The 22767-nt window shown below is 44.1% G+C and overlaps 1 protein-coding gene across 1 annotated transcript; it reads right to left on the reverse strand.

The window, feature by feature from the left end:
• Positions 1–1414: 1414 nt before the first annotated feature.
• mpx (myeloid-specific peroxidase) lies at positions 1415–22412 on the reverse strand. The gene is made up of 15 exons (XM_007896385.2): positions 22368–22412; positions 20744–20817; positions 19717–19810; positions 19068–19243; positions 18393–18525; positions 16345–16474; positions 15441–15647; positions 13600–13954; positions 10633–10793; positions 9627–9885; positions 8636–8806; positions 7877–8114; positions 7099–7304; positions 4219–4380; positions 1415–3351 (listed from the first exon to the last, which is right to left on the reverse strand). Exons 3-15 carry the CDS (start codon positions 19779–19781, stop codon positions 2852–2854), a joined length of 2763 nt encoding a protein of 920 aa, XP_007894576.2. The 5' UTR covers positions 19782–19810; positions 20744–20817; positions 22368–22412; the 3' UTR covers positions 1415–2851.
• Positions 22413–22767: the final 355 nt, after the last annotated feature.

A 22767-nucleotide genomic window follows, 5' to 3' on the forward strand; every position in this document is an offset into this window, starting at 1 on the left:
ACTGCATAGGTTACTGTACACCACGTGATAAGTTGGCTATCCAGAGCCAGTGCGGAGAAGAGCAATGAGGATGTTAGATTAGAGGAATGAGCTCTTAAGGAGTAATTTAGATAAACCGGGCCTCTTCAGTCTTGAGAGAAGACAACTCGGCATCGTATAGAGGTGTAAAATATTGAAATGGGATTGAAAATTTACATTCATAACAATATGAATGTATATTGATATGAATGTAACAATATGGCTGCATCAGGACAGCAGAGGAAGAGAAGATTTACTCAGAGAGTAATTAAATGGTACAGGTTGGCAGGAAAGGTGGCTGAGGCCAGGACACATTTAAAATCTCAATAACAATTGACACCCAACAATATCATCAAGTAATGCTCTAAGTAAGATACAGTGAAACTGAGCAATTGATTTGAAGTTGATTTGAGGGGCATGAAACAATGTAGAGTTTTGTTTAGTTTGGGATTGCAATGGTGTTTTCTGTTCCCATACAACTACTTCTTCAGCTCCCACCACCCCAGCTCAGGCTCCCAGACAGCTCTGTGAAGCATTTTGAGGCAACCGCCTGACATAAAAGGCACTATATAAAGGTAAAATTATTATTGATCTCTATAACATGGTGGTGATGAAATGTGCTTTTCTACCTACGATTTAGAGCTATACAAGTCCCACAATTGAGTCCATGCTCGAGACTTCCTGAAAACCAAGACCTGGGCTGTGTTATAACTGTCCTTCCAGCTGAATTTTGTTCTTAATCCTACCTGATATAATTTCTAATAACACTTTTACTTTGTGGTTCCAGAAACCCTAAAGGTAGCATAAAACATGAGCCAACCTGAAGAGACTGCCTGTGGCAAATGAAATGTGTGAACCACCATCAGAGTTTTTTTTGAGGATCAGCTCCTCTTCAGATACAAGAACATGTCAAAATCAGACAACTTTCTTCCTATTCTCTTTTGGCAAGTGAAGATCATAAAACAAATCTTGATGTCCCAGCACAAGTAGTACAATGATTCCTAAGTCTCTTCATGTCAATGTATTATATGGGAAAGAAGTCCAAACTGTTTGCCTTTTGGACATGACTGAATAGATTGAAAGGATTGCTCTTACAGTAGCTGGGACAGACACAATGGCCCAAATGGCTTTCTGCTGTGCTGTAAATTTCCATGGTTCTATGTATGTCCAGAATAATAGTGGATCAGCTCACTCAGACTTTCCTCCAATTTCATCATGGGGTCAGATTGCTGTGGAAACTGTTCACCACGCTGGGCTTCGGGAGATCAGGAGCTGGGAAAACTAGCCATGCTCCAGCAAAAATTGGAAAACTCTGATCAATCTGAGGAGCACCAGAATTCCTGATCTGTTGAACATCTTGTGTATAAATCACATTAGAGAGCAGGATTATATCACGTCAGGGTGCAATATTTTTATTTTGTAGCTTTGAAAATTTACATAAAATTGAGTTTTCACAGAAACATAGACTTAGAAAAGGACAGTTCTGGCAATCTGTTTCCAGCCCAATTAATCCAATTGGCTGATATTTTGCTGGATTAACATTCTTTACAACTGCTCATAACATTCTGAATGTTAAAACTACAAAACACATCTAATTAACAAATAGCATAAATCAAAACAGTTATACTTATATTTTTAATCAATATTTCAAAGGTGAGATGTTCTACCTCAAGAAACTACATGCATGTGCTGGGAAGGTGTTTGTCATGCTGCAAATCTAGACCGCACATCAGTTCCTTAACTGCTTTGATTATGAACAGAGCAGCTGGAGGAAGAATGGTGATTGGCTGTCCCAGAGGTTGGATTGGATGCCTGTTGTCGTCTCTGATGGGATATTGGGATGTTGGCTATAGCAGAACATATATAACAATGGGCAATAAACCTATGGTAACAATTAAACCAAATGAGAGGGAACCCTCATCTTTCCTGTTGTCGAATAAGTATTGGTTTGTTAACCAAACTCACGTTTTAACCTGATCACAGCTCAATAAAGAGAATGGTGCTGCTGGTTGTTACAGGAAAGACGTTTTAGCACCTACAGTAACTAGTTAATGAGGAAGATTAATCTTTTCCTTTACTTTGGAATCTGCAGGTTCCCTGAGACAAACATTCCTGTGCAGTTTGCTTGCAATTGGCGAGTGACACACCCACTTATAGTAGACTTTATAGAGATGCTACAGGGAGATAATTGCACAAATCAAGAGCAGTGAGAAAGTGTACGGTTTTGCTGCAAAGATTAGAAACTTACAAACCTTAGAACAGGAGGTCTTTCAGCCCATCAAACCTGCTCCCATATTAATTCTATGGCAACTTCCTTCAATTGCATTACCCTGCATTTCCCCACTTTTCTCAATATCTTTACCCAGAATCTCTTTGTGTGAGAAGCTGTGCCAAACCTATTAGATTTTCAGACTGATTTGTAATCCTTGCAGCAAACATGCGTCTATATTTTCTCACCAGTCTGGATGCCTGGAATCGCATTGTTTGTCTTCCTCAGCGCCTCAAACACACACATGATTTAGAATTGACTGCAGTCTTCTTCAGTGTAGCGTTGGGAAGGAAGGGGTTTAGTTCTGGTGCTGATAAATCCCTGGGTCAGAGCTCTGAAGAGAAAATCCTTTGTGTGTTTATACAGGTTTCTAAAAAGATGCAGGAACAGCTTGCAGCTCAGATAGGATCATTACTGAACCATACCTCAATTCTTAATTACCCACCCTTGCCCCATATCCCTTGATAGCCTTACCTCACAAATATCTAAAGGCAGATAGTTGCTATGTTCTACTGCTCAGAATCTTTACTGGAGGAATAGATGATTAGAAGAAAAGGTCACTTATCAAAGCGTATAAATCAAAAAGCCCATAAAAAAACTTAGGTTGTGTATCATTTCCCCTGTTTCTGGAGCCTCCAACCAGACTTTATCCTCAGCAGCCAGAGAAAGGATGATGTTTCCTGACATGACATTGGCTCTGGATCTATCCTCAATCCTGGAAGTGATTATTGTGTTGCCATTTTTCTTTAGGATGATGCTCGCCCTTCTGTGCACTTCAATATTATAAGAAAAGGAATAGACACCAGCTGTCTGACAGGTGAAGATACCTGTGGCAGGATTGAAGCCCGTATTGTCATTATAGATCACAGTTACAAATGGGATTGCTGTATTAGGTGTTACATTGTCTGTAGCAAGTTGTGCAGAAAAGGCTGATTTCTTGAGGAGCCCAGGGGGTCCCATGTCACCTTTGGGGCCAGGGGGACCAACAACCCCAGTCCCATAACTGGATCCTGTTGAAGTCGTTGAATCATTGCTATTCTCCCCATAAACGTGTTCAGGGTCATCTGCAAAGATGTGATAACCGTGTTCATTCACATATCACATTACTTACTAAACAATACTGTTTGTGGGACGCTGCTGTGTGCAACTGGCTACTATGTTTTATCCACAAAATACAGTCAATATACTTTACAGTATATTCTGTGAAGCGCTGTCTCAACAATGTGATGAGGCGCTATATCAACAACAACAACAAGATTATATTTGTATAGCGCCTTTCACGTCGGGAGGATGTCCCAAGGCAAATATCAAATACAAGGATAAGTATTGTATTAATAGTGGTTTTATCATCACAGCTGGAACACAGTTAGAACATTCAGACCACAAGAGGTTTGAAGAAAGACTAGAACTCAACACACAATACTCCATTATACTGTCTGGGACCCAGCTCTCACTTTCAAAAGAGAAACAATTCCTAACAAATACTCTGTTTTTACACAATCTCCGAATGGCGGAGCTGGTGAATGCGGTGCCCAGTGTAAGACCAGGGTATCGCAATCGGGTCGGGAGGGGAAGATTGACCAATGCCATCTCCACTCTCCCCCACCCTCCCGCCCCCGCTGCAAGGTGGCATGTGCATGTGGGTGAACACAACCTTGGGTTCACCTGCAGTTCTTGCCCCCTCAGCCCGTCAGTCAAATACTCTGCCAATACTCGCTGTCAGGAGTCACAGTGAAGGCTGCTGCCTAGCAAGGTACCAGAGAATTACCAAGGACCTATTCCCCAGAATAAGGAAATAAAACCTTCAGCAGAAGAGGAGGGGAGAAAAAATAAGATTGATTCCTGATGTCTATGGAGCAAACAATGCAAACATTACATTTTACAATCTATGCCTTATATTATTGGCACTTTGTGTTGGATCGAGTGATTACCTTTACAGATGGGAGGTGCAGAATCCCAATTCCCATTGCCCAGGCAGGTGATGGTGTCCCCGCCTGCTATCTGAAACCCAGAGGCACAAGTATACCTCACAGAGGACATACACAGGGAGAAAAATCCGTGAGCGATCACAGGAACAGAGCCGCAGGGTGTGACTGGAAGAGAAACAACCATCCATTACTAAAGCTGGAGAAACTGCCTATTTTGGGAGCTTCATATCTCAAAAGTGTTGGTTTGCCGACTTGGGAAATCATTGCCCTCAAATCTGAAATCTTTTTCAAATGTTTCTCTAGGCAGACACCTATTAAGTGATTGCTGAGGCAGCTGTCATTTCCTTTCTGAAATTGCAACGCTGAGGTTACATGTTTGGCTCCGGGGCTCATGGCCATCAGTGGGGAAAGAAGATTTGAGCTGACGTGAAAATGGTGGCGTTTGCCATGGATGTGATATCAAAAGGGAAAGAAATTCAACACTTGTGTAATGGCGCTGAAGGGAGTTCATCCTGGATTCAGGCTGACAATCCCCCAAGTGAAATTGGTCATTCACCTCACAGCTGTTTGTGAAAATTGACTGCTGCCTTGGCCTACAAAACACACAGTCACTTTACAGTTAAATCCTGGTAATCCTAAATGTTGTCTTGGTTGAGATCAGCTAATGGCCGAAACCCAAAATCAAATTTGGAGCCTTCCTGCCATCTACGGCTCTGGGTAAACACACTGAGCCATTGGGAGGCTGAACCATCACCTCATACCAACCATGGTTTCACTTCACTCTTAATCCTTTGCTGCACATTCTTGGCCTTTCAGCCTCCTCTGATGTTGAGTGGAAATATGGCAAAAAGCTAGATCCCCCCTTTTTTACATTCCCCTTAACTCTCAACTCACTATAAATCCCAAATCCAAACAAACAAGAACAACAACAACAACAAAATTGCATTTGTAGCTCCTTTGAAGTTGGGAGCACGGCCCAAGGCACTGGACAGTCAGTGTTTCAGACCCGAGCTGGGGGTCGGGATCAGGAGCATGGAGGGCAGGGGGGGACAGAGGGTGACCAAAGACACGGTCAAAGAGGTTGGTCTTGAAGGATGCAAGGGAGGGGGTGAGGCAGAGGAACTGTGGGATGGACTTCCATAGGGTGGGAGCAGAGTGGCAAAAGGTCCGCCCGCTAATGATGGAGCGGGTGAGTCGGGCACATAAAGCAGGCTAGAGCCCACTGAGTGGAGGGAGCGAGCAGGATGTTAGGGGCGTTAGGAGGTCGCAGAGGTAATGGGGGCAAGGCCATGGAGGGCTTTGAAGGTGAGGACCAGGATCTTGAACTGTATAGTCTGTGTGATGGGAAGCCAGTGGAGTCGGGGGAGGATGGGGGTGATAGGGTCATAGAGCATGATATGGGAGACGACACCGGGTACAGAGTTCTGGATGATCTGCAGCCTATGGAGGGAGGAGTTGGGGAGGCCGACAAGTAGGGAGTTTGCATAGTCGAGCCTGGATGTGATGAATGCGTGTATGAGAGCTTTGGCACCCTGCGGTGTGAGACAGTGGCGGAGCCAGGCAATGTTGCGGAGTTGGGGGAAGGCAGAGCGGGTCATGGCGGGTGTGGGATAGAAAGGATATTTGAGGGTCAAACAAGATGCCAAAGTTCCCGACTGGCTTAGTAAGGTGGAGTGTGCATCCATGGATGGTGATGCTATCATGCCTGAGGTGTGAAGGCGCTGATGGGAGTCAATAAGGTCTTGTTCACGTTCAACTGTAGAAAATTAGTTCTCATCCAGGACTTGATGTCCGACAGACATTCTGTCAGGACAGCAGTTGTTCTGGAGTTGAGGGTGGAGGCAGAGAGGTAGAGTTGGGTGTCATTGCATACATGTGGAAGTTGACCCCATGTTTGCAGATGATGTCACCAAAAGGGAGCATATAGGTATTGGAGAAGGGGACCAAGGACAGAGGCCTGAGGAACACCACACGAGACAGTGTGGGGGCCGGAGGAGAAGCCGTTTGAGGAGATGAAGTGCAGGTGGTGTGAGAGGTACAATCTGAACCAGTCAAGGACAGAGCCGTGAAGGTTGAGGTGAGAGGAGTAGCGGTGGATGAGGATAGAGTGGTTGATGGTGTCGAAGGCAGCAGAACGAGGACGCAAAGGGAGCCCTGGTCACAGATGGACAGAATGTCATTTGTCACTTTCACCAGAGCTGATTCTGTGCTGTGGGCGGGCACAGAAACCCGATTGGAGGGGTTCGTGAAGGGATTGGCGGGAGAGGAAGGAGCGAAGTTGGGAAGCAACGACTCGTTCCAGGACCTTGGAGAGGAAGGGAAGGTTGGAGTTGGGGGTGGGTAGTTTGAGAGCAGGGATGGGCCCAGGGTGGATTTTTTTGAGGATAGGAGTGATGATGGACGTTTCTAATGGAGTGGGAACTGTACCAGTGGACAGGGAGAGGTTTATGATGTCTGTGAGTGAAGGGGCAAGGAGGTGGTGCTGGGAGGTAAGGAGAGAGGTAGGGATGGGGTCGAGGGAGCAGGTGGGAGACACGTTTGAAGGTGTGGAGAGAGGGATGGGTAGGAGGGGTCTTGGTGGGAGGGGAAGATGGGGATGGTGTAGTAGACGGAAGGGCAGAGGCAGCTAAGCAGATCCCCTCAACTTTGTTCTCGGGGAAGTCCAGCATCTCCTTGCAGTTGGTGTTGGAGAAGAGAAGGGGTGAGGTGTGTGAGAGGGTGGGCGGAGGAGTTGGTTGGTGATGGAGAAGAGGAGTCTGGGGTTGTCTTTGGCCTCCAAGATTGTTTTGGAGGAGAACGACGATTTAGTGGAGACGAAGATGGAGTGGTAAGATGGAAGAATGTGAGACTTCAAAAGCTGGAGCGATTCCAGAGATACCTTACCCTCCACATCTTCTCTCCAGGCACTCAGGTCCACACGTTTTAGCTGGTCACACGTGACATGTCCCTGTCGGTTTGGGGCATAATTGAACGCATCGGGAGGAAGGGTTTTAATATTGCTGTTATCACAGACTATTCTGGACAGAGAAACGGAAGTCAGGGCCAACTTCTGGGGCTCTGTGAAAACGTTTTCATTTTCCCACCAGAATCTAAGGAACAAAGCAGAAGGGAAACCATCACAAAGCCGCTGCTAGAAGCTGTACAGTACAGCACACTGTAAACTGGAGCGGTTACAACAAAATATAATTACATATATATATAAAATCGTTGCATTTGGAGTGATAATTTACACCAGCATTAATTCTCAAACACTACAAATTTTACCCCTGAATTTCCACTGACCCTCCAGTCAGTGACAAGAGCCCACAAATTGAGGATTATCAAAAAAACAAAAAAGAGGGAGAAGCTTTTATTTTATAGCTAAAATGTGGAATGCTTTATCATAAATGACTGTTGAAGCTGAGACAATAACATTATTTAAAAGGGATTTAGATAGTTACTGAGAAAAAAATAATATTTAAAGAAATGAGCAAAGAGCAGGGGAACAAGATGAGATCGGAATAGCTTGCGCTTGTCCAGATACGCTGAGCTGTACGGTCTCCTGCGATGTAACACTTTCTATTAATGACTAGCAGCTCGAGGCAGCCCTAGATCATTATGGGCTGCCACAACAACCTTGTGTGTTGTTGGCCTCTTCCTGTTTGCTAATAGCATTTGTTACCTGTCTCCATCTCTCAGTTTCTTGAATTGTTTTCCGATTATACAGGCAAACAAGGGTCCAACCCGGCCCCCTTGCACGAAGGACTCTGAGATGCCTCCCAGCCACACGTCGATGTTCTCTGGAGTTCCGTACAGGGAGAGGAGTTTCTTTGCCAGGTCCATACTCTTAACAATTTGCGTAAGTTCAATTACGTTCCTGGGAGCTGAGAGGCCACAGAACCTTCGCCATGCATTGTACCCTGTGCCCAGGCAGAGAGAGGAAAATGTTCATATCTATCAGTTATTCAGTGAGTTTTTCTCTCAGTAACTGGTTTATATTCCCTTTCTCAGACATATTTATCCCTGAATTCACATGAATTGGCTTCTCCTCTCACTGTTTGTGGGACATTGCTGGTGTAGTTTGGCTGCTGCAATTGCCATCATCCATGTGAACGAATGATCTGCTCCCAGCCATCACCAGTAAATGTCTCCTCTCTCTGCCTTATGACTGATCTCCAAATGATGCCTTTGGCTGAAATCAGCAGCTCAGTCCGTTAGCAAGGCCACTCAGCATCACTCACTAAAGTTAAGCAGAAAGATTCTCACACAGGTGGTTGTTAAGAGTGTGGAACGCTTTGCTCCAAGTGGCTGCTGGGGCTGAGGACAGCAATATTTAAAAGGGAATTGGATAAATATTTGAGAGGAACAAGTAAAATGGGATGGGAGAAGAATCAGGAATTTCTATGATTGTACAATCAGAAGTATTTCTCAGCGCTGTTACCTGGCATTCCGTGGTCGCGGGATCGCTGCAGGTTCAGTGACCCCAGGTCCAGTGACAGGTGAGACGTCAACTTAAAGAGGTTCTCCCTCAGCTCATCTGGCATCATCTTTCCTGCAATTTGTCGTTTGGCAGGATTACCCATCATTCCTCGGAGGATGGGATCAATTCCACCTAAATGTATACACAAGACATACTCTGTGAGGACGCCAGCCTCTCTATTCTACATTTGCTTCATTGGTTTCATGTCCATCTTGAAACTGGCTTCATTGAGAACAATGTGAGTGATCCATAGCAGGGCACGAGCATCAAACCAACCCAATTCCTGCTCATCCAACCTGGCCTCTCACATTCACACAAAGAAAAGCTAAGAGAAGCTGGAGAAAAGCTCAGCTCCAATCAGCCAGGCATCTAACAAGCGTAAACCCATCACCATCCCTTACAGTCTCCAAACCAAAGTACAGAGAATTCCACATTTGCATGGACATTTTCCTTTGCTTGCCATGGAGTGCATTCTCTATCCCTGGAAGACTGCAGCCTGTTCATCCAATCCCAGAAAGTATTAGGTGCAGGTTGGCAGGAGTCAAGGCTGGAACCCCACAGGGGGGGGGGGGTGGGAAACTGCTGGAGTTTAATTGGCTAAAAGGTGAAGCGAGCCATTGTGAGCACTGTCTGGCAAGCTTCCTGATGCATGTCTAGCTTCAACTGTATTATCCATTAGGGCTTTGGTGTGCAGTGTAAAGATAAGCCAAATGGGAAGAATCTCTGCCCCCAGTGATTAATCAGAGAGAGAAGATAAACTCCAGTCAGAAGAAACTTAGGCATTGCTTGTCATGGGCTCTCAATACTATGATTGGTGCAGTGATATTAATGTTAATCATAGAATCCTACAGCACAGAAGGAGACCATTCAGCCCATCGTGCCTGCTCTTTGAAAGAGCTATCTACCTAGTCCCACTTCCCCACTCTTTTACCACAGACCTGAAAATACTCACCCTCCTTGATAGCTCTCCACGGAGTGAAAAAAGCTTTGTGCAGCATCAGATTTCCATTTGTGGGATCTGACTGGTAATTCTCATCAAAGCGAAACAGTGTGGGTTGAATGCTCAGATGTCCAAAACGGAAAGCTGCTGTAGCAAACACATTGGCAATTCTGGGATCAATTGTCTCATCATAACCATTGTAATTGGAGATATGTTTCTCCATCTCCTGCTCACCAATCACCCTGGGAATGTAATCTCTGTAAATTATAATCTGTAAAACAATAGTGAGAAATTATATCCTCAACATTTTTTCATCCAAGCAAGATTAATAAATTCCCAAGGATTCTCTGTGAGAAAGAATATCAGAGGAATAGAGTATAATCCTTACATTTGATATAATGCTTTATCACATTGTCGAGACATCTCAAAGCGCTTCACAGAATACACTGTATATTTTTTGGGCGAAATGCAGCAGCCAATTGCACACAGCAGTGTCCAACAAACAGTTATGAATTGAGTAACCATATTTTACTTAAAAAGAGATTTTTATTCCCGGAAACTGATCTGCCAATCAACTAACTACTTACTGCTAGGTAAAAAGAGGCGTATGGAGTAAGGAAACTTGCCTAATGTTTCGCCCTGACCAGGAATCAAACCCGGGTCCTCTCCCTTGCGAGGAAAGAACTAGTTTCCAAATTAAGATTAATTTAAGATTTTTCAACATATTTGCAGAGAAAACCAAGAAAGTAAAACTAAAACTAAAAGACTTCAGTGGAAAACAGAGACATGCACATTTAGGAGAATGTTCTTCACTCAGAGTGGTAATATACCAAGAAAAGTAACAGAGGCACAAGCTCTGGGCTTGTTGACAATAGACTGGGATCTATAACAAGAGTTAAATGGACTAATGACCTTTATCCATCACTGAGCTTTTCAAGCAGCAAAGATTGCAAACATCATCGCACATCGTAAGTGGAACACATCTGTAAGAGGAACACGACTGTTTCTGTGAATGTACCTCTTGAAATGCTCCCATGATTTTCCTTGCCTCCTGATAGACTGTTTCTCCACTCCAGTGGGGATTAAGCTTCTTAAGCTCTCTGGCTAAACGATTGTGCTCCCGGAGGAACAATGTGTGGAAGGCTAGAAGCCCAAGCTGTTCATTCACACGAACATCACCTAGTAATGAAAGAACAAACACACATAAAGTTACATCCAGAGCAACAGGAAGCAACATACTCAAGAGTGAGGAGCCTCCGTCAACAGAAACAGGAGACCATTCAGCAACCACATTGGGACAGTCTAGGCTGACATTCCAGTGCAGTGCAATGTTGGAGGTGTCATTCTTCAGGTGAGACATTAAATCTGCTTGTTCAGGTGGATGTTAAAGATCCCATAGCAGCATTGGAAAAGAGAAGGGAATTTCTTCCACTGTCCTGACCAACAATCCCTTACGTAATATTGGTTTGTGGGATGTTTGTGGGACATTGGGGTATGCAAATTTGAAGTATGAACTACAAGATACATGACCACTACATTTTACAGTAATATCCTGTGAAGTGCTTTAAGACAGCCTCCTGACATGAAAGGCACGATAACAATTGTAAGGATTGTTATTACATTATATAAATGTAATTTATGGAGTCCTGTAGCTCAGTGGTTAGAGCACTCGCTTTGCAAGCGAGAGACCTGAGTTCAATTCCAGGCAGGGCGAAACCTTGGGCAAGTTTCCTTACTCCACACGCCTAATAATAATCCCTCCAAAACCAAAAACAATAATAAATTGGTCATTTTCAATCTACAACTGTTTGTGGGACATTGCTGTGCGCAATCGGCCGCCGCGTTTGCCCACAAATATACAGTCAATTCACTTTACAGTGTGTTCTGTGAAGCGCTTTGGGACGTCCCCCTGACGTGAAAAGCGCTATATCAAATGCAAGGATTATTATTATTATTATTATAAATAACTTACAAGATAATTGAAAATTAGAATTAGGTCAGAATGTTGAGTGAATAGATGAGATACTTGCAGGGATGGATAAACTGAAAAGGTTGACACCTTGTGGCCATTTACTGTCGACACCGGCTTTAGTGAGAATCCAGCAATGTTAGGTTCATACCAAACATTGTAAATTGTGATATCAATTTACAGTGGCTGAAATTTATCAAGCGTCTCAATCTTACCTGAGAAACTTGAGATTTTTAGCAGAATAAACAAAAAAGAGATTGGAAAGAATTTCTTCACTTGGAGAATCATTTTGGTTTAGAATTTAACAACAACAAATTGGATTTATATAGCGCCCTCCACGCCGGATGGCGTCTCAGAGCGCTTCACAGTAACGGATCCCGGGACCGAGCCGGGGAAAGGGGAGGAGCCGGGGGGGAGGTGACTAAAGGTGCGGTCGAAGAGATAGCTCTTCAGCAGAGACCTGAAAATGGGAAGGTAGGGAGCGAGGCGAAGGGAGTAAGGAAGGCAGTTGCAGAGCCTCGGGGCGTAGTGGCTGAAGGCACGGCCGCCGAGGGTGGAGTGGAAGACTCGGGAGATGAGAAGGAGGCCAGACCCAGAGAAACGAAGGCAACGGTTACTGTTTTGAGGAGAGAGGAGGTCAGAGAGGTCGGGGGGTGCAGAGGAGTGGGGGGATTTGAATACAAGGGTGAGGATCTTGAAATCGATCCTTTCTGGGATAGGCAGCCGGTGCAGTGTGGCAAGGACTGGGGGGATCAGGGAGCGAAGTTTGGTGCGGGTGAGAATGCAGGCGGCAGAGTTTTGAATGATCTGGATTTTATGGATGGTAGTGGATGGGAGACCGACGAGGAGGGCATTAGAATAGTCCAGCCGAGAGGTGACAAAGATAGACTAGGGTTTCAGCGGCTTTCGGAGAGAGGTATTGGCGAAGGAGGCAATGCGTTGAAGGTGGAAGAAGGCGGTGCTGGTGAGGGACCGGATGTGGGGGAGGAAGGATAATTGGGGGTCGAACCTGACGCCTAGGCTGCGTATGGGTTCGGAGAGTTTTAGGGGGAGGTCGGATAGGTGGAGGAGGTGAGAGCCATGAGATTTTAGATGTTGACGAGAGCCAAAGAATATGGCTTCTGTCTTGTCAAAGTTCAGCTAAAGGAAATTTGCGCTCATCCAGTCCCTGAGATCTGACAGGCAGAACATCAGGGGACTGGGGGTCGCAAAGAGAGGTGGAAAAGTAGAGTTGGGTGTCATCTGCATACATGTGGAAATGTACCCCATGTTTGCGGATTACATCCCCAAGAGGGGGCCAAGGATGGATCCTTGGGGTACCCCGGAGGTGACCAGGTGAGAGCGGGAGGAGAAGCCGTTTGTGAGGTAGGACTCGAACCAGACGAGTGCGGTCGCACTGAGGTGGATGATGCAGGAAAGGCGGTGGAGGAGGATGGCGCGATCGACTATGTCGAACGCTGTGGAGAGGTCCAGGAGGACAAGGAGGCAGAGGGAGCCCTGGTCACAGATAAAGAGGATGTCGTTTATGACTTTCACAAGCGAAGTCTGTGGGCGGAAACCGGACTGGAGGGGTTCGAAGAGGGAGTGGGAGGAGAGGTGTGCGCAGAGTTGATTGGCAACAACGCGTTCTAGGACTTTTGCGAGGAAGGGCCGGTTAGAAATGGGACGGTAGTGGCTGGGGTTTGAGGGATCTAGGGAAGGTTTCTTGAAGAGTGCAACAACTTGCACTTACATAGCACCCTCCACACTGGGTAGCATCTTAAGAACACTTATTAATTCATTAAGCTATTGAGGCTGGAACATTTAAAACAGATTTGGATAAATACCTGCGCAATAAAAACATTATGGGAAATCAGGAAAGAGTTGGAAAGTGGGATTAATTACAAAACGCAATTAAGAAACTTAATAATGAAAGGGCTAGGTGGGTCACAGATTTCTATATACTAATTGAGTAAGATTCACTTGTAAACTCAAAGGAATGAGTCATATCTATCTGTTGCATCGGACAACTCTTACCAGATATAAAGCACGGCGTTTTAGTTTTATCGATGGCGCAACTTTCCTCTTGTCTGCCACAGAGGTTGGTTGAAATTGTATTGAATGGCAGATGCTCCAATTTCTTGTCAGTGAATTCTTTATTGACAGCCAAAAGGCCCAGCTCATTGGAGAGGTTTCTGAGCTTGTTTGCAATGCAGTCTGTGCTACCGTACACTTCACTCATGTCCAGGAAACTGGTGAGAGCATTTATCTGCTCCCGTGTGTTCACATCTCCAAATAGAGTGCCTAGCTTGCCACTACCACATGCAGGAGCAGAGCGGTAGAAAGGCATGCAGGTGTTCGTGTCTGGAATCCTAGTATCATTTGGAGGAATCTGTTGGAAAAATGTCAGAATACTCTCAGAGCAGTCCAGGAATTAAATTGTCAGGAAATGAAAACAGAAAGCAACGTGAATCAGAAAGCAATCATAAAAACAGAAAACCATGATAAATGGCAACACATTTATGTTAGAGCCATTGACCAGTGATAAGCCACAGCATCTGCTCTGGATTCAAGTCCCTCCATGATCTCACCCCACCCTGTGGATCTCCTGCAATCGCTTTGCCCGGCTTCTTGTCCCCCACCTGATCACTCCTCCATCAGTGGGAGGGTTGTCAGCGATTCTGACCCTTCTCTCTGGATCTCCATCCCAGAGACCCCTTGCCTCTTCCTCCCCACTTTTAAAGCTTCCTTAAGATTTAACTCTTTGACCAGCTTTGCCACCCCCACCCCTGTCCCACTATACAATACAAAATAACATAGCACCTTTCATGTCGGGAGGATGTCCCAAGGCGCTGGACAGTTAGGGATTTAGACCACAAGTGTTAATGATGGGCACCTTGTGACTCCAACTGCAGTAGAATGCCTTTTACTCTAAGAGTGAGCTGTGCATTTATGCTGTCTTTAACTCCCTCCTCTCCTCCACTGCCACTACCCACTTGAATGCCCAGGCAACTGAACAAAGAACTTGTGTCTTCCCAACATGAAAATAGCAATATAAATTGTATTGTGTATTGTATGGTTTATTCTTTCAGAGAAAAACAGAGATAAAAAAAAGCAGATAAAAAGAAATTGCATTTTTATAGTGTGTATCATATTAAATATCTTAGAGCACTTTGGAATTACCATCAGGTATAATATGTGATTTAGTGGAGAACACCAGGAAACCTTGGTGACAAAAGTGTTTAAAATTAAGAAGGTTTGGAAAATTTGGATTTAGATGGGTTTCTTAGGTCAAAATTTGAAAACAAGATATTGCAATTTTAAAATATGGGAGAATATTGTAGAAAATAATAATAATCCTTGTATTTGACATAGCGCCGTATCACGTCGTTGGGACACCTGAAAGCACTTCACAGATTATATTGTAAAATGGATTGACTGTGTATTTTGTAGGCAAAACACAGCAGCCAATTACAAAGGACGATAGGCATGTGAACAAACACCCGCACATACAGTCAAACAAGGTTTCAAACAAGAATAACCAGTTTCTACATATTGAGAGGATTCAGGGTAATGAGATTTGGAGAAAGATACATTGACAGAATTGTGTACAAAGTAGAGTGGGAAGCAAGATGAACTAACGATTCTGGGTTATTTAGTTACTAAAGAACATGGTTCAAGGCCTGTTAACTCAGACCCAAATAGACAGAGACTTTCTCCTAGCTTCACATTTTGAGGTGTGTCTTTAAAAAAACTTTGCCAATACTATTCCTTCATTCCACGCTACGTTTATACAGAGAATAGGACAAGGTAAACAAATGTGAAGTACAGAGAGATAGATTGCACATAGAAGTTTTCAAGCAAACTGAAGACCTCACCTTAATCGGGAAACAAGGACTCTGTTGTACACATGTATTTTCACATCTGATTCCATCATTGAATGTTTCCAGGCTGCCAGACAGAGGGTTCAAAGTCATGTCATGATCAATCCACTGACCCCATTGCACAAGAATATGACTTGCTGTATCATCTGAAATCACTTCGTTGTTGTGGATTTTTAAGATGCTGTTGGACACCTCGCGGACCTGAAGACCACAAACAAATAATGACAATATTAATACGAATCCTCGCCTTTTCATATCTATGATATCAAAATATCTGAAAAGCATTTCATGGGTCATCTCTGTCAAGACTGTGCATTTCTCAGCGAACACCACAGCCAATGTGTACAATGACCATTATTGTTTGCCAGGGACACTTGAAGAAATACTATTTTTTCTGAATTGAATTAAACTGATACATTACATTTCAAGGCCACAATTATCCAGGTGAGGACTTCTCTTATCTACTCCCCTTGTGATAACTCAACATTATTTATGGCTGTAAACATTATAACAGCACTTTCCAGCTCTAGTCAATGGCAGCATAAGGAAATTTACCCGCCTTCCGTGTACTTAAGCAGTTGGTGTCACATTTAACTTGTGTTAGTTAACTATCTTTCTTGGGCTTGCTAATCTGTGCTCAGTTAATTAACATTCCAGCAGAGGTCACAGGAGAGTAATCAGTAGCAATAATTGTTTGTCTATCCTTGGGCTTTGAGGCCAAATATAGCCCCGACTACAGTCTGGCTTTAGGTTCACTCAGCACCAGACTGGCTGTTTGAAACCTTTATCTACCAGTCATCAGGGGAGTTTGGGTTCCTATTCTATGGTTTGTGAGACTCTACACAGCCAATTTTGTAAACCCGCACCAGGTTCCGCTGGTTCTGTGAGTGTGAATTACCAGCGGCAGAGGGAATCCTGAATGTAACTTTCCCGGAGTCCAGCCCAGGGGTAGCGAGACCCCGTCTTCATAGCGAGGCGGCAGCCAGCGGGCAAGGGGCGTATTTGACGAACCCAGACGGGGATTGTTCCTGGAAATTAATAAAATAAAGTGCTTTGAAATAAAGAAACTCACTAATCTTTTTGAATAGTACCATGGGATCTTTAATATCACCTGAACAGGCAGACGGACTCTCAGTTTAATGTCTCATTCATAGCCCAATGCAGTGCTCCCTAGTCCTGTACTGCAGTATCATTGTGGACCAAGTGAAAGGCCTAAATAACATTCATAACTTTTTTTTGTTCAGCTCAGGGTCTGACACATTCACAACCCAAGCTGAAGCATATCAAAATCAGATTAAGAGTTCCATCTGTGTATGTCACCTACACATTAATTTAATTTCCCGGTATCTGGCGTGGAATGTACAGGCGCTCCCTGGAGTAACACACCATGCTTATAACAACTTGCATTATATAACATCCTTCATATAAGATATTGTGTTGGAGAGCTTCACATTGGTGGAGTTGGACATCAGGCCGGGATAAAGGGAGTGGGGTGATGATCGACATCACTAGGTGACCAGGCGCTCGCTGGCAGCTCTGGCCAGGTTCTGGTACAAGTGATTTCTGGCTGTTTGAACTGTTAATGAACTGAGATAAAGCAGCGAGGCAGAACCTCATGTACCGTCACGCTGTGTAGGTTTGGCTGCATCCTGACGAATGTAACATTTACAACACAAGAAACTAAGTCTGTCTTATTTTGGCTTAGTTGGGAAATTACATGATCAAAAGTACAATGTGAGCTGTGGGGGAGGGGGAGGAATGATAATCTCTCCAACAGTGCGAGCTGCGGTTTGGTAGGTGTGTTGGAAGAGGAGTCAGTGGCTGCCTAAAAATCTCCAAATTAATAATTGACTGAGATTTGGACATTGCAGCCTCGGGCAGCAGAGTGGCAGCCACCGAACATGATCAGCCACAAGGCAGCACTGAGATCAAAGCCAGGCTCACCCACTGCCGTCATCTGCCCTCCACTCACTCTCCCACCTCACTCTATTGGCGTATTGGACATTGCTTTGTTCAAATTGGCTGCCGCATTTGGCTGCAAAATACACAGTCACTAAACTTTACAGTGAATCCTATGGAGTAGTCAGAAAGGTGCTGTATCAAATGGCAGGATTATTATAAAGTACTGAAGCAGACACACGTGCTGAGCATGATTTACAGAAGCTGTTACATGAGCATTGCCTGAAGCTCTTTGATCCATTTACCAAATCAAAGCTGTTCCTGACTGCAGCTTCATTTGCTTTTTCTTCCTCATTGTAACAGGTGTGAATGTTCATTGTGACTGACACCTCCTGGTAATAAACCATAATCCTTGTATTTGATATGGCAGCTTATCAAGTCATTGAGAACATCTTTAAGTGCTTCACAGAATATATTGTAAAGATAATTGACAGTATTTGTGGGCTAAACACAGCAGCCTATTGCGCACAGCAGTGACCCCACAAACAGTTGTGAATTGAGTGACCAATTTTGTTTTTGAAGGGATTATTACACCAGGAAAGCAAACTGCCAATCAACAACAACAAATTACATTTGTATAGCCCCCTTCATGTTAGGACGACATCCCAAGGCGTTGGACAGTCAGGGATCTGAACCCGAACTGGTGGTTGGGATCAGGAGGGGTGGAGGGCAGGGAGGGTAGAAGTAGGAGGGTGACCGAAGGCTTGGTCGAAGAGGGTCTTGAGACTGGTCTTGAAGAAGACAAGGCAGGGGACGAGGTGAAGGGACTGTTTGATGGAGTTGCAGAGGATTCTCCTTTCTAATGAGAAGATGGAATCTTTAACGACCACCTGATTATGGGACCTTGGTTTAGCATCTCATCCAAATGACACCACCTCCAACAATGCAAGGCTCCCTCAACACTGCAATGGATTGTTAGCCTGGATCATGAGCTCAAAGTCCCAACTGCGAGGCTTTAAGCCACAACTTTGCTCACACAATACCTACTTATTATTGCACTCAGCTGAGAACGTCCTGTATTTGTTTGACCAGCAGTCGTCCTCACACTTTGGGGTCAGGCGTGTGGCGGCACAGCCTGTGATCTTGGCTATGGTGTCCAGGTCAGCTTGCGACAGCAAATCTGCAGACACAAAGCCCATTTGAGGCAATGAGAAAAGCAATAATACAATACACATTAATTCAAATAAATACCTTTTGCTGCACAATGTTAACTTTGATAAATAGAGTTAATAAAATTAGACAGCGATGTTCTCTAGGAGTTGAGAGTCTACAAACTTCCATATAAGTTACAATATTGACTGAGTGGCACTGGCTGTGATGACTGACCTGGGGTTAGATTGGCTGGACGTTGAGAATTGATCTGTTTGAGGTACTCAACACAAGCTGCAGAGGTTCTGAATAATCTGCAGCTTGTGGAGGGAAGAACCAGGAAGTCCAATGAGAGGGAGTTAGCATGGTCAAGCCAAGATGAAAGCATGGATGAGGGTCTCTGAGAGGAGAGGTAGTGGCAGATGTGGGCTATGTTTTGGAGGTGGGGGAAGGCGGAATGGGTCATAGCATGGATGTGGATGTGAAGAGATGAGCATTGGATGAAATACTAGATACATTGGCGGCAAAATGGGGCACACAAAGAACGATGTCTCTGTAAAGCAATGGACTGACCTGTTGCATTGAGTGAGCGTCTATGGATCTGGTGCACTTTCTTCTGGATGAGGTTCAGCGCAGTTTCAGTGTATTCTGCCGCCCGCACTACCCGCCTGGTGTCAGCTGTGGGCTGCTTGAAGAAGAGCAGGAGATCACTTGGCGTCAGAGACTGTTTCCTTAGCTTCTCCCGGTGGCTGCAAATAAACGGACTCAGGTAACATATAATAATAAAAATAATAATAATCCTTGTAGCTCTCACCTGGGGAGAGTCTCAGAAGTACAGGAGCGTCAAATAACGGCTTACACTTGTGTTCCTTGTGTTAACACAAACTTTACTCCAGTGTGCGATATCATAATAATAATCCTTGCATTTGATATAGCGCTTTTCACGTCAGGAGGACGTCCCAAAGCGCTTCACAGAACACACTGTAAAGTGAATTGACTGTATATTTGTGGGCGAACGCGGCAGCCAATTGCGCACAGCAATGTCCCACAAACAGTCGTAGATTGAAAATGACTATTTTAATTATTGTTTTTGGTTTTTTGGAGGGATTATTATTAGGCGTGTGGAGTAAGGAAACATAAGTCCTTATTAAGATGATTTACTAAGATGAATATTTCTGAATGAGTTCAGTTGAGTGTAGTTTAACCGAGGTGAAAAACTTACTTCTCTCTTGTGCTCTTGTAGGATCTGTCCACCCACTCGATGGCTTCCTGTATCGCTTTCTTCATGAATGGGGTACCCAAAAGTCTCTCAGATTCTAGAAACAAAAGAGAAAGAGAAGAGGTTCTGAGGCACACAACTTAGTACTAGACAAACCCTAAACTATAATATAATAATAAGCTTTTCATTTGATATAGTGCTTTTCACGTCTTCTCGATGCCTCAAAGCGCTTCACAGAATATAATAATAATAATAATCCTTGCATTTGATATAGCGCTTTTCATGTCGGGAGGACGTCCCAAAGCGCTTCACACTGTAAAGTGAATTGACTATATGTTTGTGGGTGAAATGCGACAGCCAATTGCGCACAGCAGTGTCCCACAAATAGTCATGGATTGAAGTGACCAATTTTATTATAGTTTTGTTTTGGAGGGATCATTATTAGGCGTGTGGAGTAAGGAAACTTGCCCAAGGTTTCGCCCTGCCTGGAACTGAACCCAGGTGTTTCGCTTGCAAAGCGAATGCTCTAATTACTGAGCTACAGGACTCCACGGCTCAATGTTTAATTATACACATTAATAAGAATTCCTATTAGTTCCATCAAAGACAGTCTTCAATTGTCTGCTCATTATTACCAGTCATTTCACACTATGGTGAAGATACATTGTCATTAAAAACTCTAATAAGGTGGTGGATCAGGTTTGATGGGCACAGTGGCCTCTTCCTTTTTCCTATATTTCCTATTGTGGATATTGTGGATCTAAATCCCCAGATCTCTTTGCTCCTCTGCTCCTCTTAGGTTCACATGATACGATATCAATGACTGGGCTAGAGCATAACACAGACTGTAAATGTAGACTGGAATCCCCCCAAAATTGGTGGTTTTTGGAAGGAAAAAAGAACAAAGGACAATAACATGAAACCAACAGCACCAAACCACGAGCACGTAATGTAACTTTCCAAGTGATAAATAGAAGATTGACTCATCAGAGAGAGAATCAATTCTGGGTGTGAATTAGACCTCTCTCACCTGGAGGAACTCGTTCAGCCAGAGTCTGGAAAAAACAATCAGCATCACACCGAGCAGCCAAACAGGCGTCATTTCTGAAAGAAACATTCGCTGATGTGAGAAAATGCATTCAAATCTGTGCTAATAATAATAATCCTTGCATTTGATGTAGCACCTTATCAAGTCTTTGAGATGTCTCATAGCGCTTCATAGAATATACCATAAAGTGAATTAACTGTATGTTTTATGGGCGAAACGTGGCAGCCAATTGGGCACAGCAGCGTCCCCACAAACAGTCAAAACAGACACATCAGAGAAAGAGTAGTGGAATGGGATTAGAGTAGAGAGCTCCAATGAAGAATCCAGCACAGACACGGTGGGCTAAGTTCCTACTAAATTGCAGCTTCTGTGGCTTTAAAATAGATTCACACTGAAATAATTAAATATTTCGCAATATGTTATGACAAGAAGATAACAAGAAGATTTATACCGCTAGTTATCACTTTTTACACACGTTTTCTCTGAATTAATTAGCCTTCCTTGTACATTTGCAGTCTGTTAAACAAAAGCTTTTCCTCATTCTGATCCTAACCAGACTTGTAGCACTACAAGCTGCTCGAGCCTGTGTGTGAGCTGCTCGGGTTGGGGTTTGACCATATGTATAGGGTGAGTCTGCAGGTCTCTAGCGGAGAATTTATTCCAGCACACAGGTCTGTGTGAAAGGGAGTGTGCATCGACAGAGCCAGAAAAGCATAAAACAAAGCATGTCCTCACCCTTCCATCTCTATATCATACCCACCCTGGCCAGGTATGGGGTGAGGGGAGAGCTACCCACAGCCTTTGTAAAATAATCCCTCCAACAAACAAGACAATAATAAATTGGTCATTTTCAATCCATGATTGTTTGTGGGACGCTGCTGTGCACAATTGGCTGCCGCATTTCGCCCACAAATATACAGTCGATTCACTTTATAGCATATTCTTTGAAGTGCTTTGAGATGTCTAGAAGAGGTGAAAAGCACTATATCATTATTATTATTAATATTATTATTATATTTTTAAAAATTAGGAGCCATTTTCACAGGAGCTTCGGCTAGTCTACCCCTTGTCTGTATTCAAAACTCCGCCACCCGCATTCTCACCGGCACTAAATTCTGTCCCTCCATTACCCCAGTTCTTGTCAAACTCCAATGACTCTCTGTCTCAGTGTAGATCGTTTTCAAGATCCTCACTCTTGTATTTAAACCCCTTTACACCCTGGCTCCCCTGCCCCATCTCTCCAACCTGCTCTCTCCACTATACCTATACCTACACCCATCGCCTCCGCTCGACTGGCTCCAGCCTCCTCCTTGTCCCTGGACTCTCCGCCCCATCATCGGCGACCGTGCTTTCAGTCACTACATGCTGAAGCTGTGGAACTCTCTCCCTCAATCCCATCGCCTTCGCCCCCTCTCTCTCTCCCCATTTTCAGGTCATGTTTGAAGACCTTCCTCCTCAACCGTACTTATGGTCACCTTCACCCTCCCCCTGGCTCGGCACTGTTAAGTGCTCCGAGATGCTGTCGCATGTAGGGTGCTGTATAAATGCAAGGTGTTGTTGTATGTAAAAGAACCCACCCAGCAAGTGGAAAGTAAAGAAATGATACCTGGTCAGACACTCAGCGCAATCCTTGATTCAGGCTGGAGTCCACTTCTGCAACTCGAACTCTCCACTAATATAGTATAGTATCCCCAAAATTTGCATATATAATAAATCAGATGGACTGAATCAGGTTTCACTGGATTCTGATAGGAGGTAGAATTGACATTTAGTTTCTGTTCAAGAATTTAATGAATGAGGAAATTTTCACTCAGTGAAGGTGCAGCTAAAAGTTCTTCTACTGATGATTAACTCTTTCAGCATCACCGCCTTTATCCTCAGTTTCCAGGCCATCAATCTGATTGAACTGTTCAGTAGATTTTGTCTATGTCTTGTGTATGTCTATGTGTACTTCTCTCGGCTTGTTCTGTATGTGTTCTCCCTCTCCCTCTCAGTGCAATGTGCCT

This window comes from Callorhinchus milii, unplaced genomic scaffold (genome assembly GCF_018977255.1).
Source record: "Callorhinchus milii isolate IMCB2004 unplaced genomic scaffold, IMCB_Cmil_1.0 Scaffold10, whole genome shotgun sequence".
NCBI classification, from domain to species: Eukaryota; Metazoa; Chordata; class Chondrichthyes; order Chimaeriformes; family Callorhinchidae; genus Callorhinchus; species Callorhinchus milii.

Coding starts and splice junctions, on each gene's coding strand:
- mpx (XM_007896385.2), bottom strand. CDS start 19,781: ATGAAGAAAGCGATACAGGAAGCCATCGAGTGGGTGGACAGATCCTAC. Junction 8,807..9,626: donor GTGGAGAGCTATCAAGGAGG/GTGAGTATTTTC, acceptor GTATACATTTAG/GTGGAATTGATCCCATCCTC. Junction 7,305..7,876: donor AAACTGAGAGATGGAGACAG/GTAACAAATGCT, acceptor TTTGTTCCTTAG/ATTCTGGTGGGAAAATGAAA.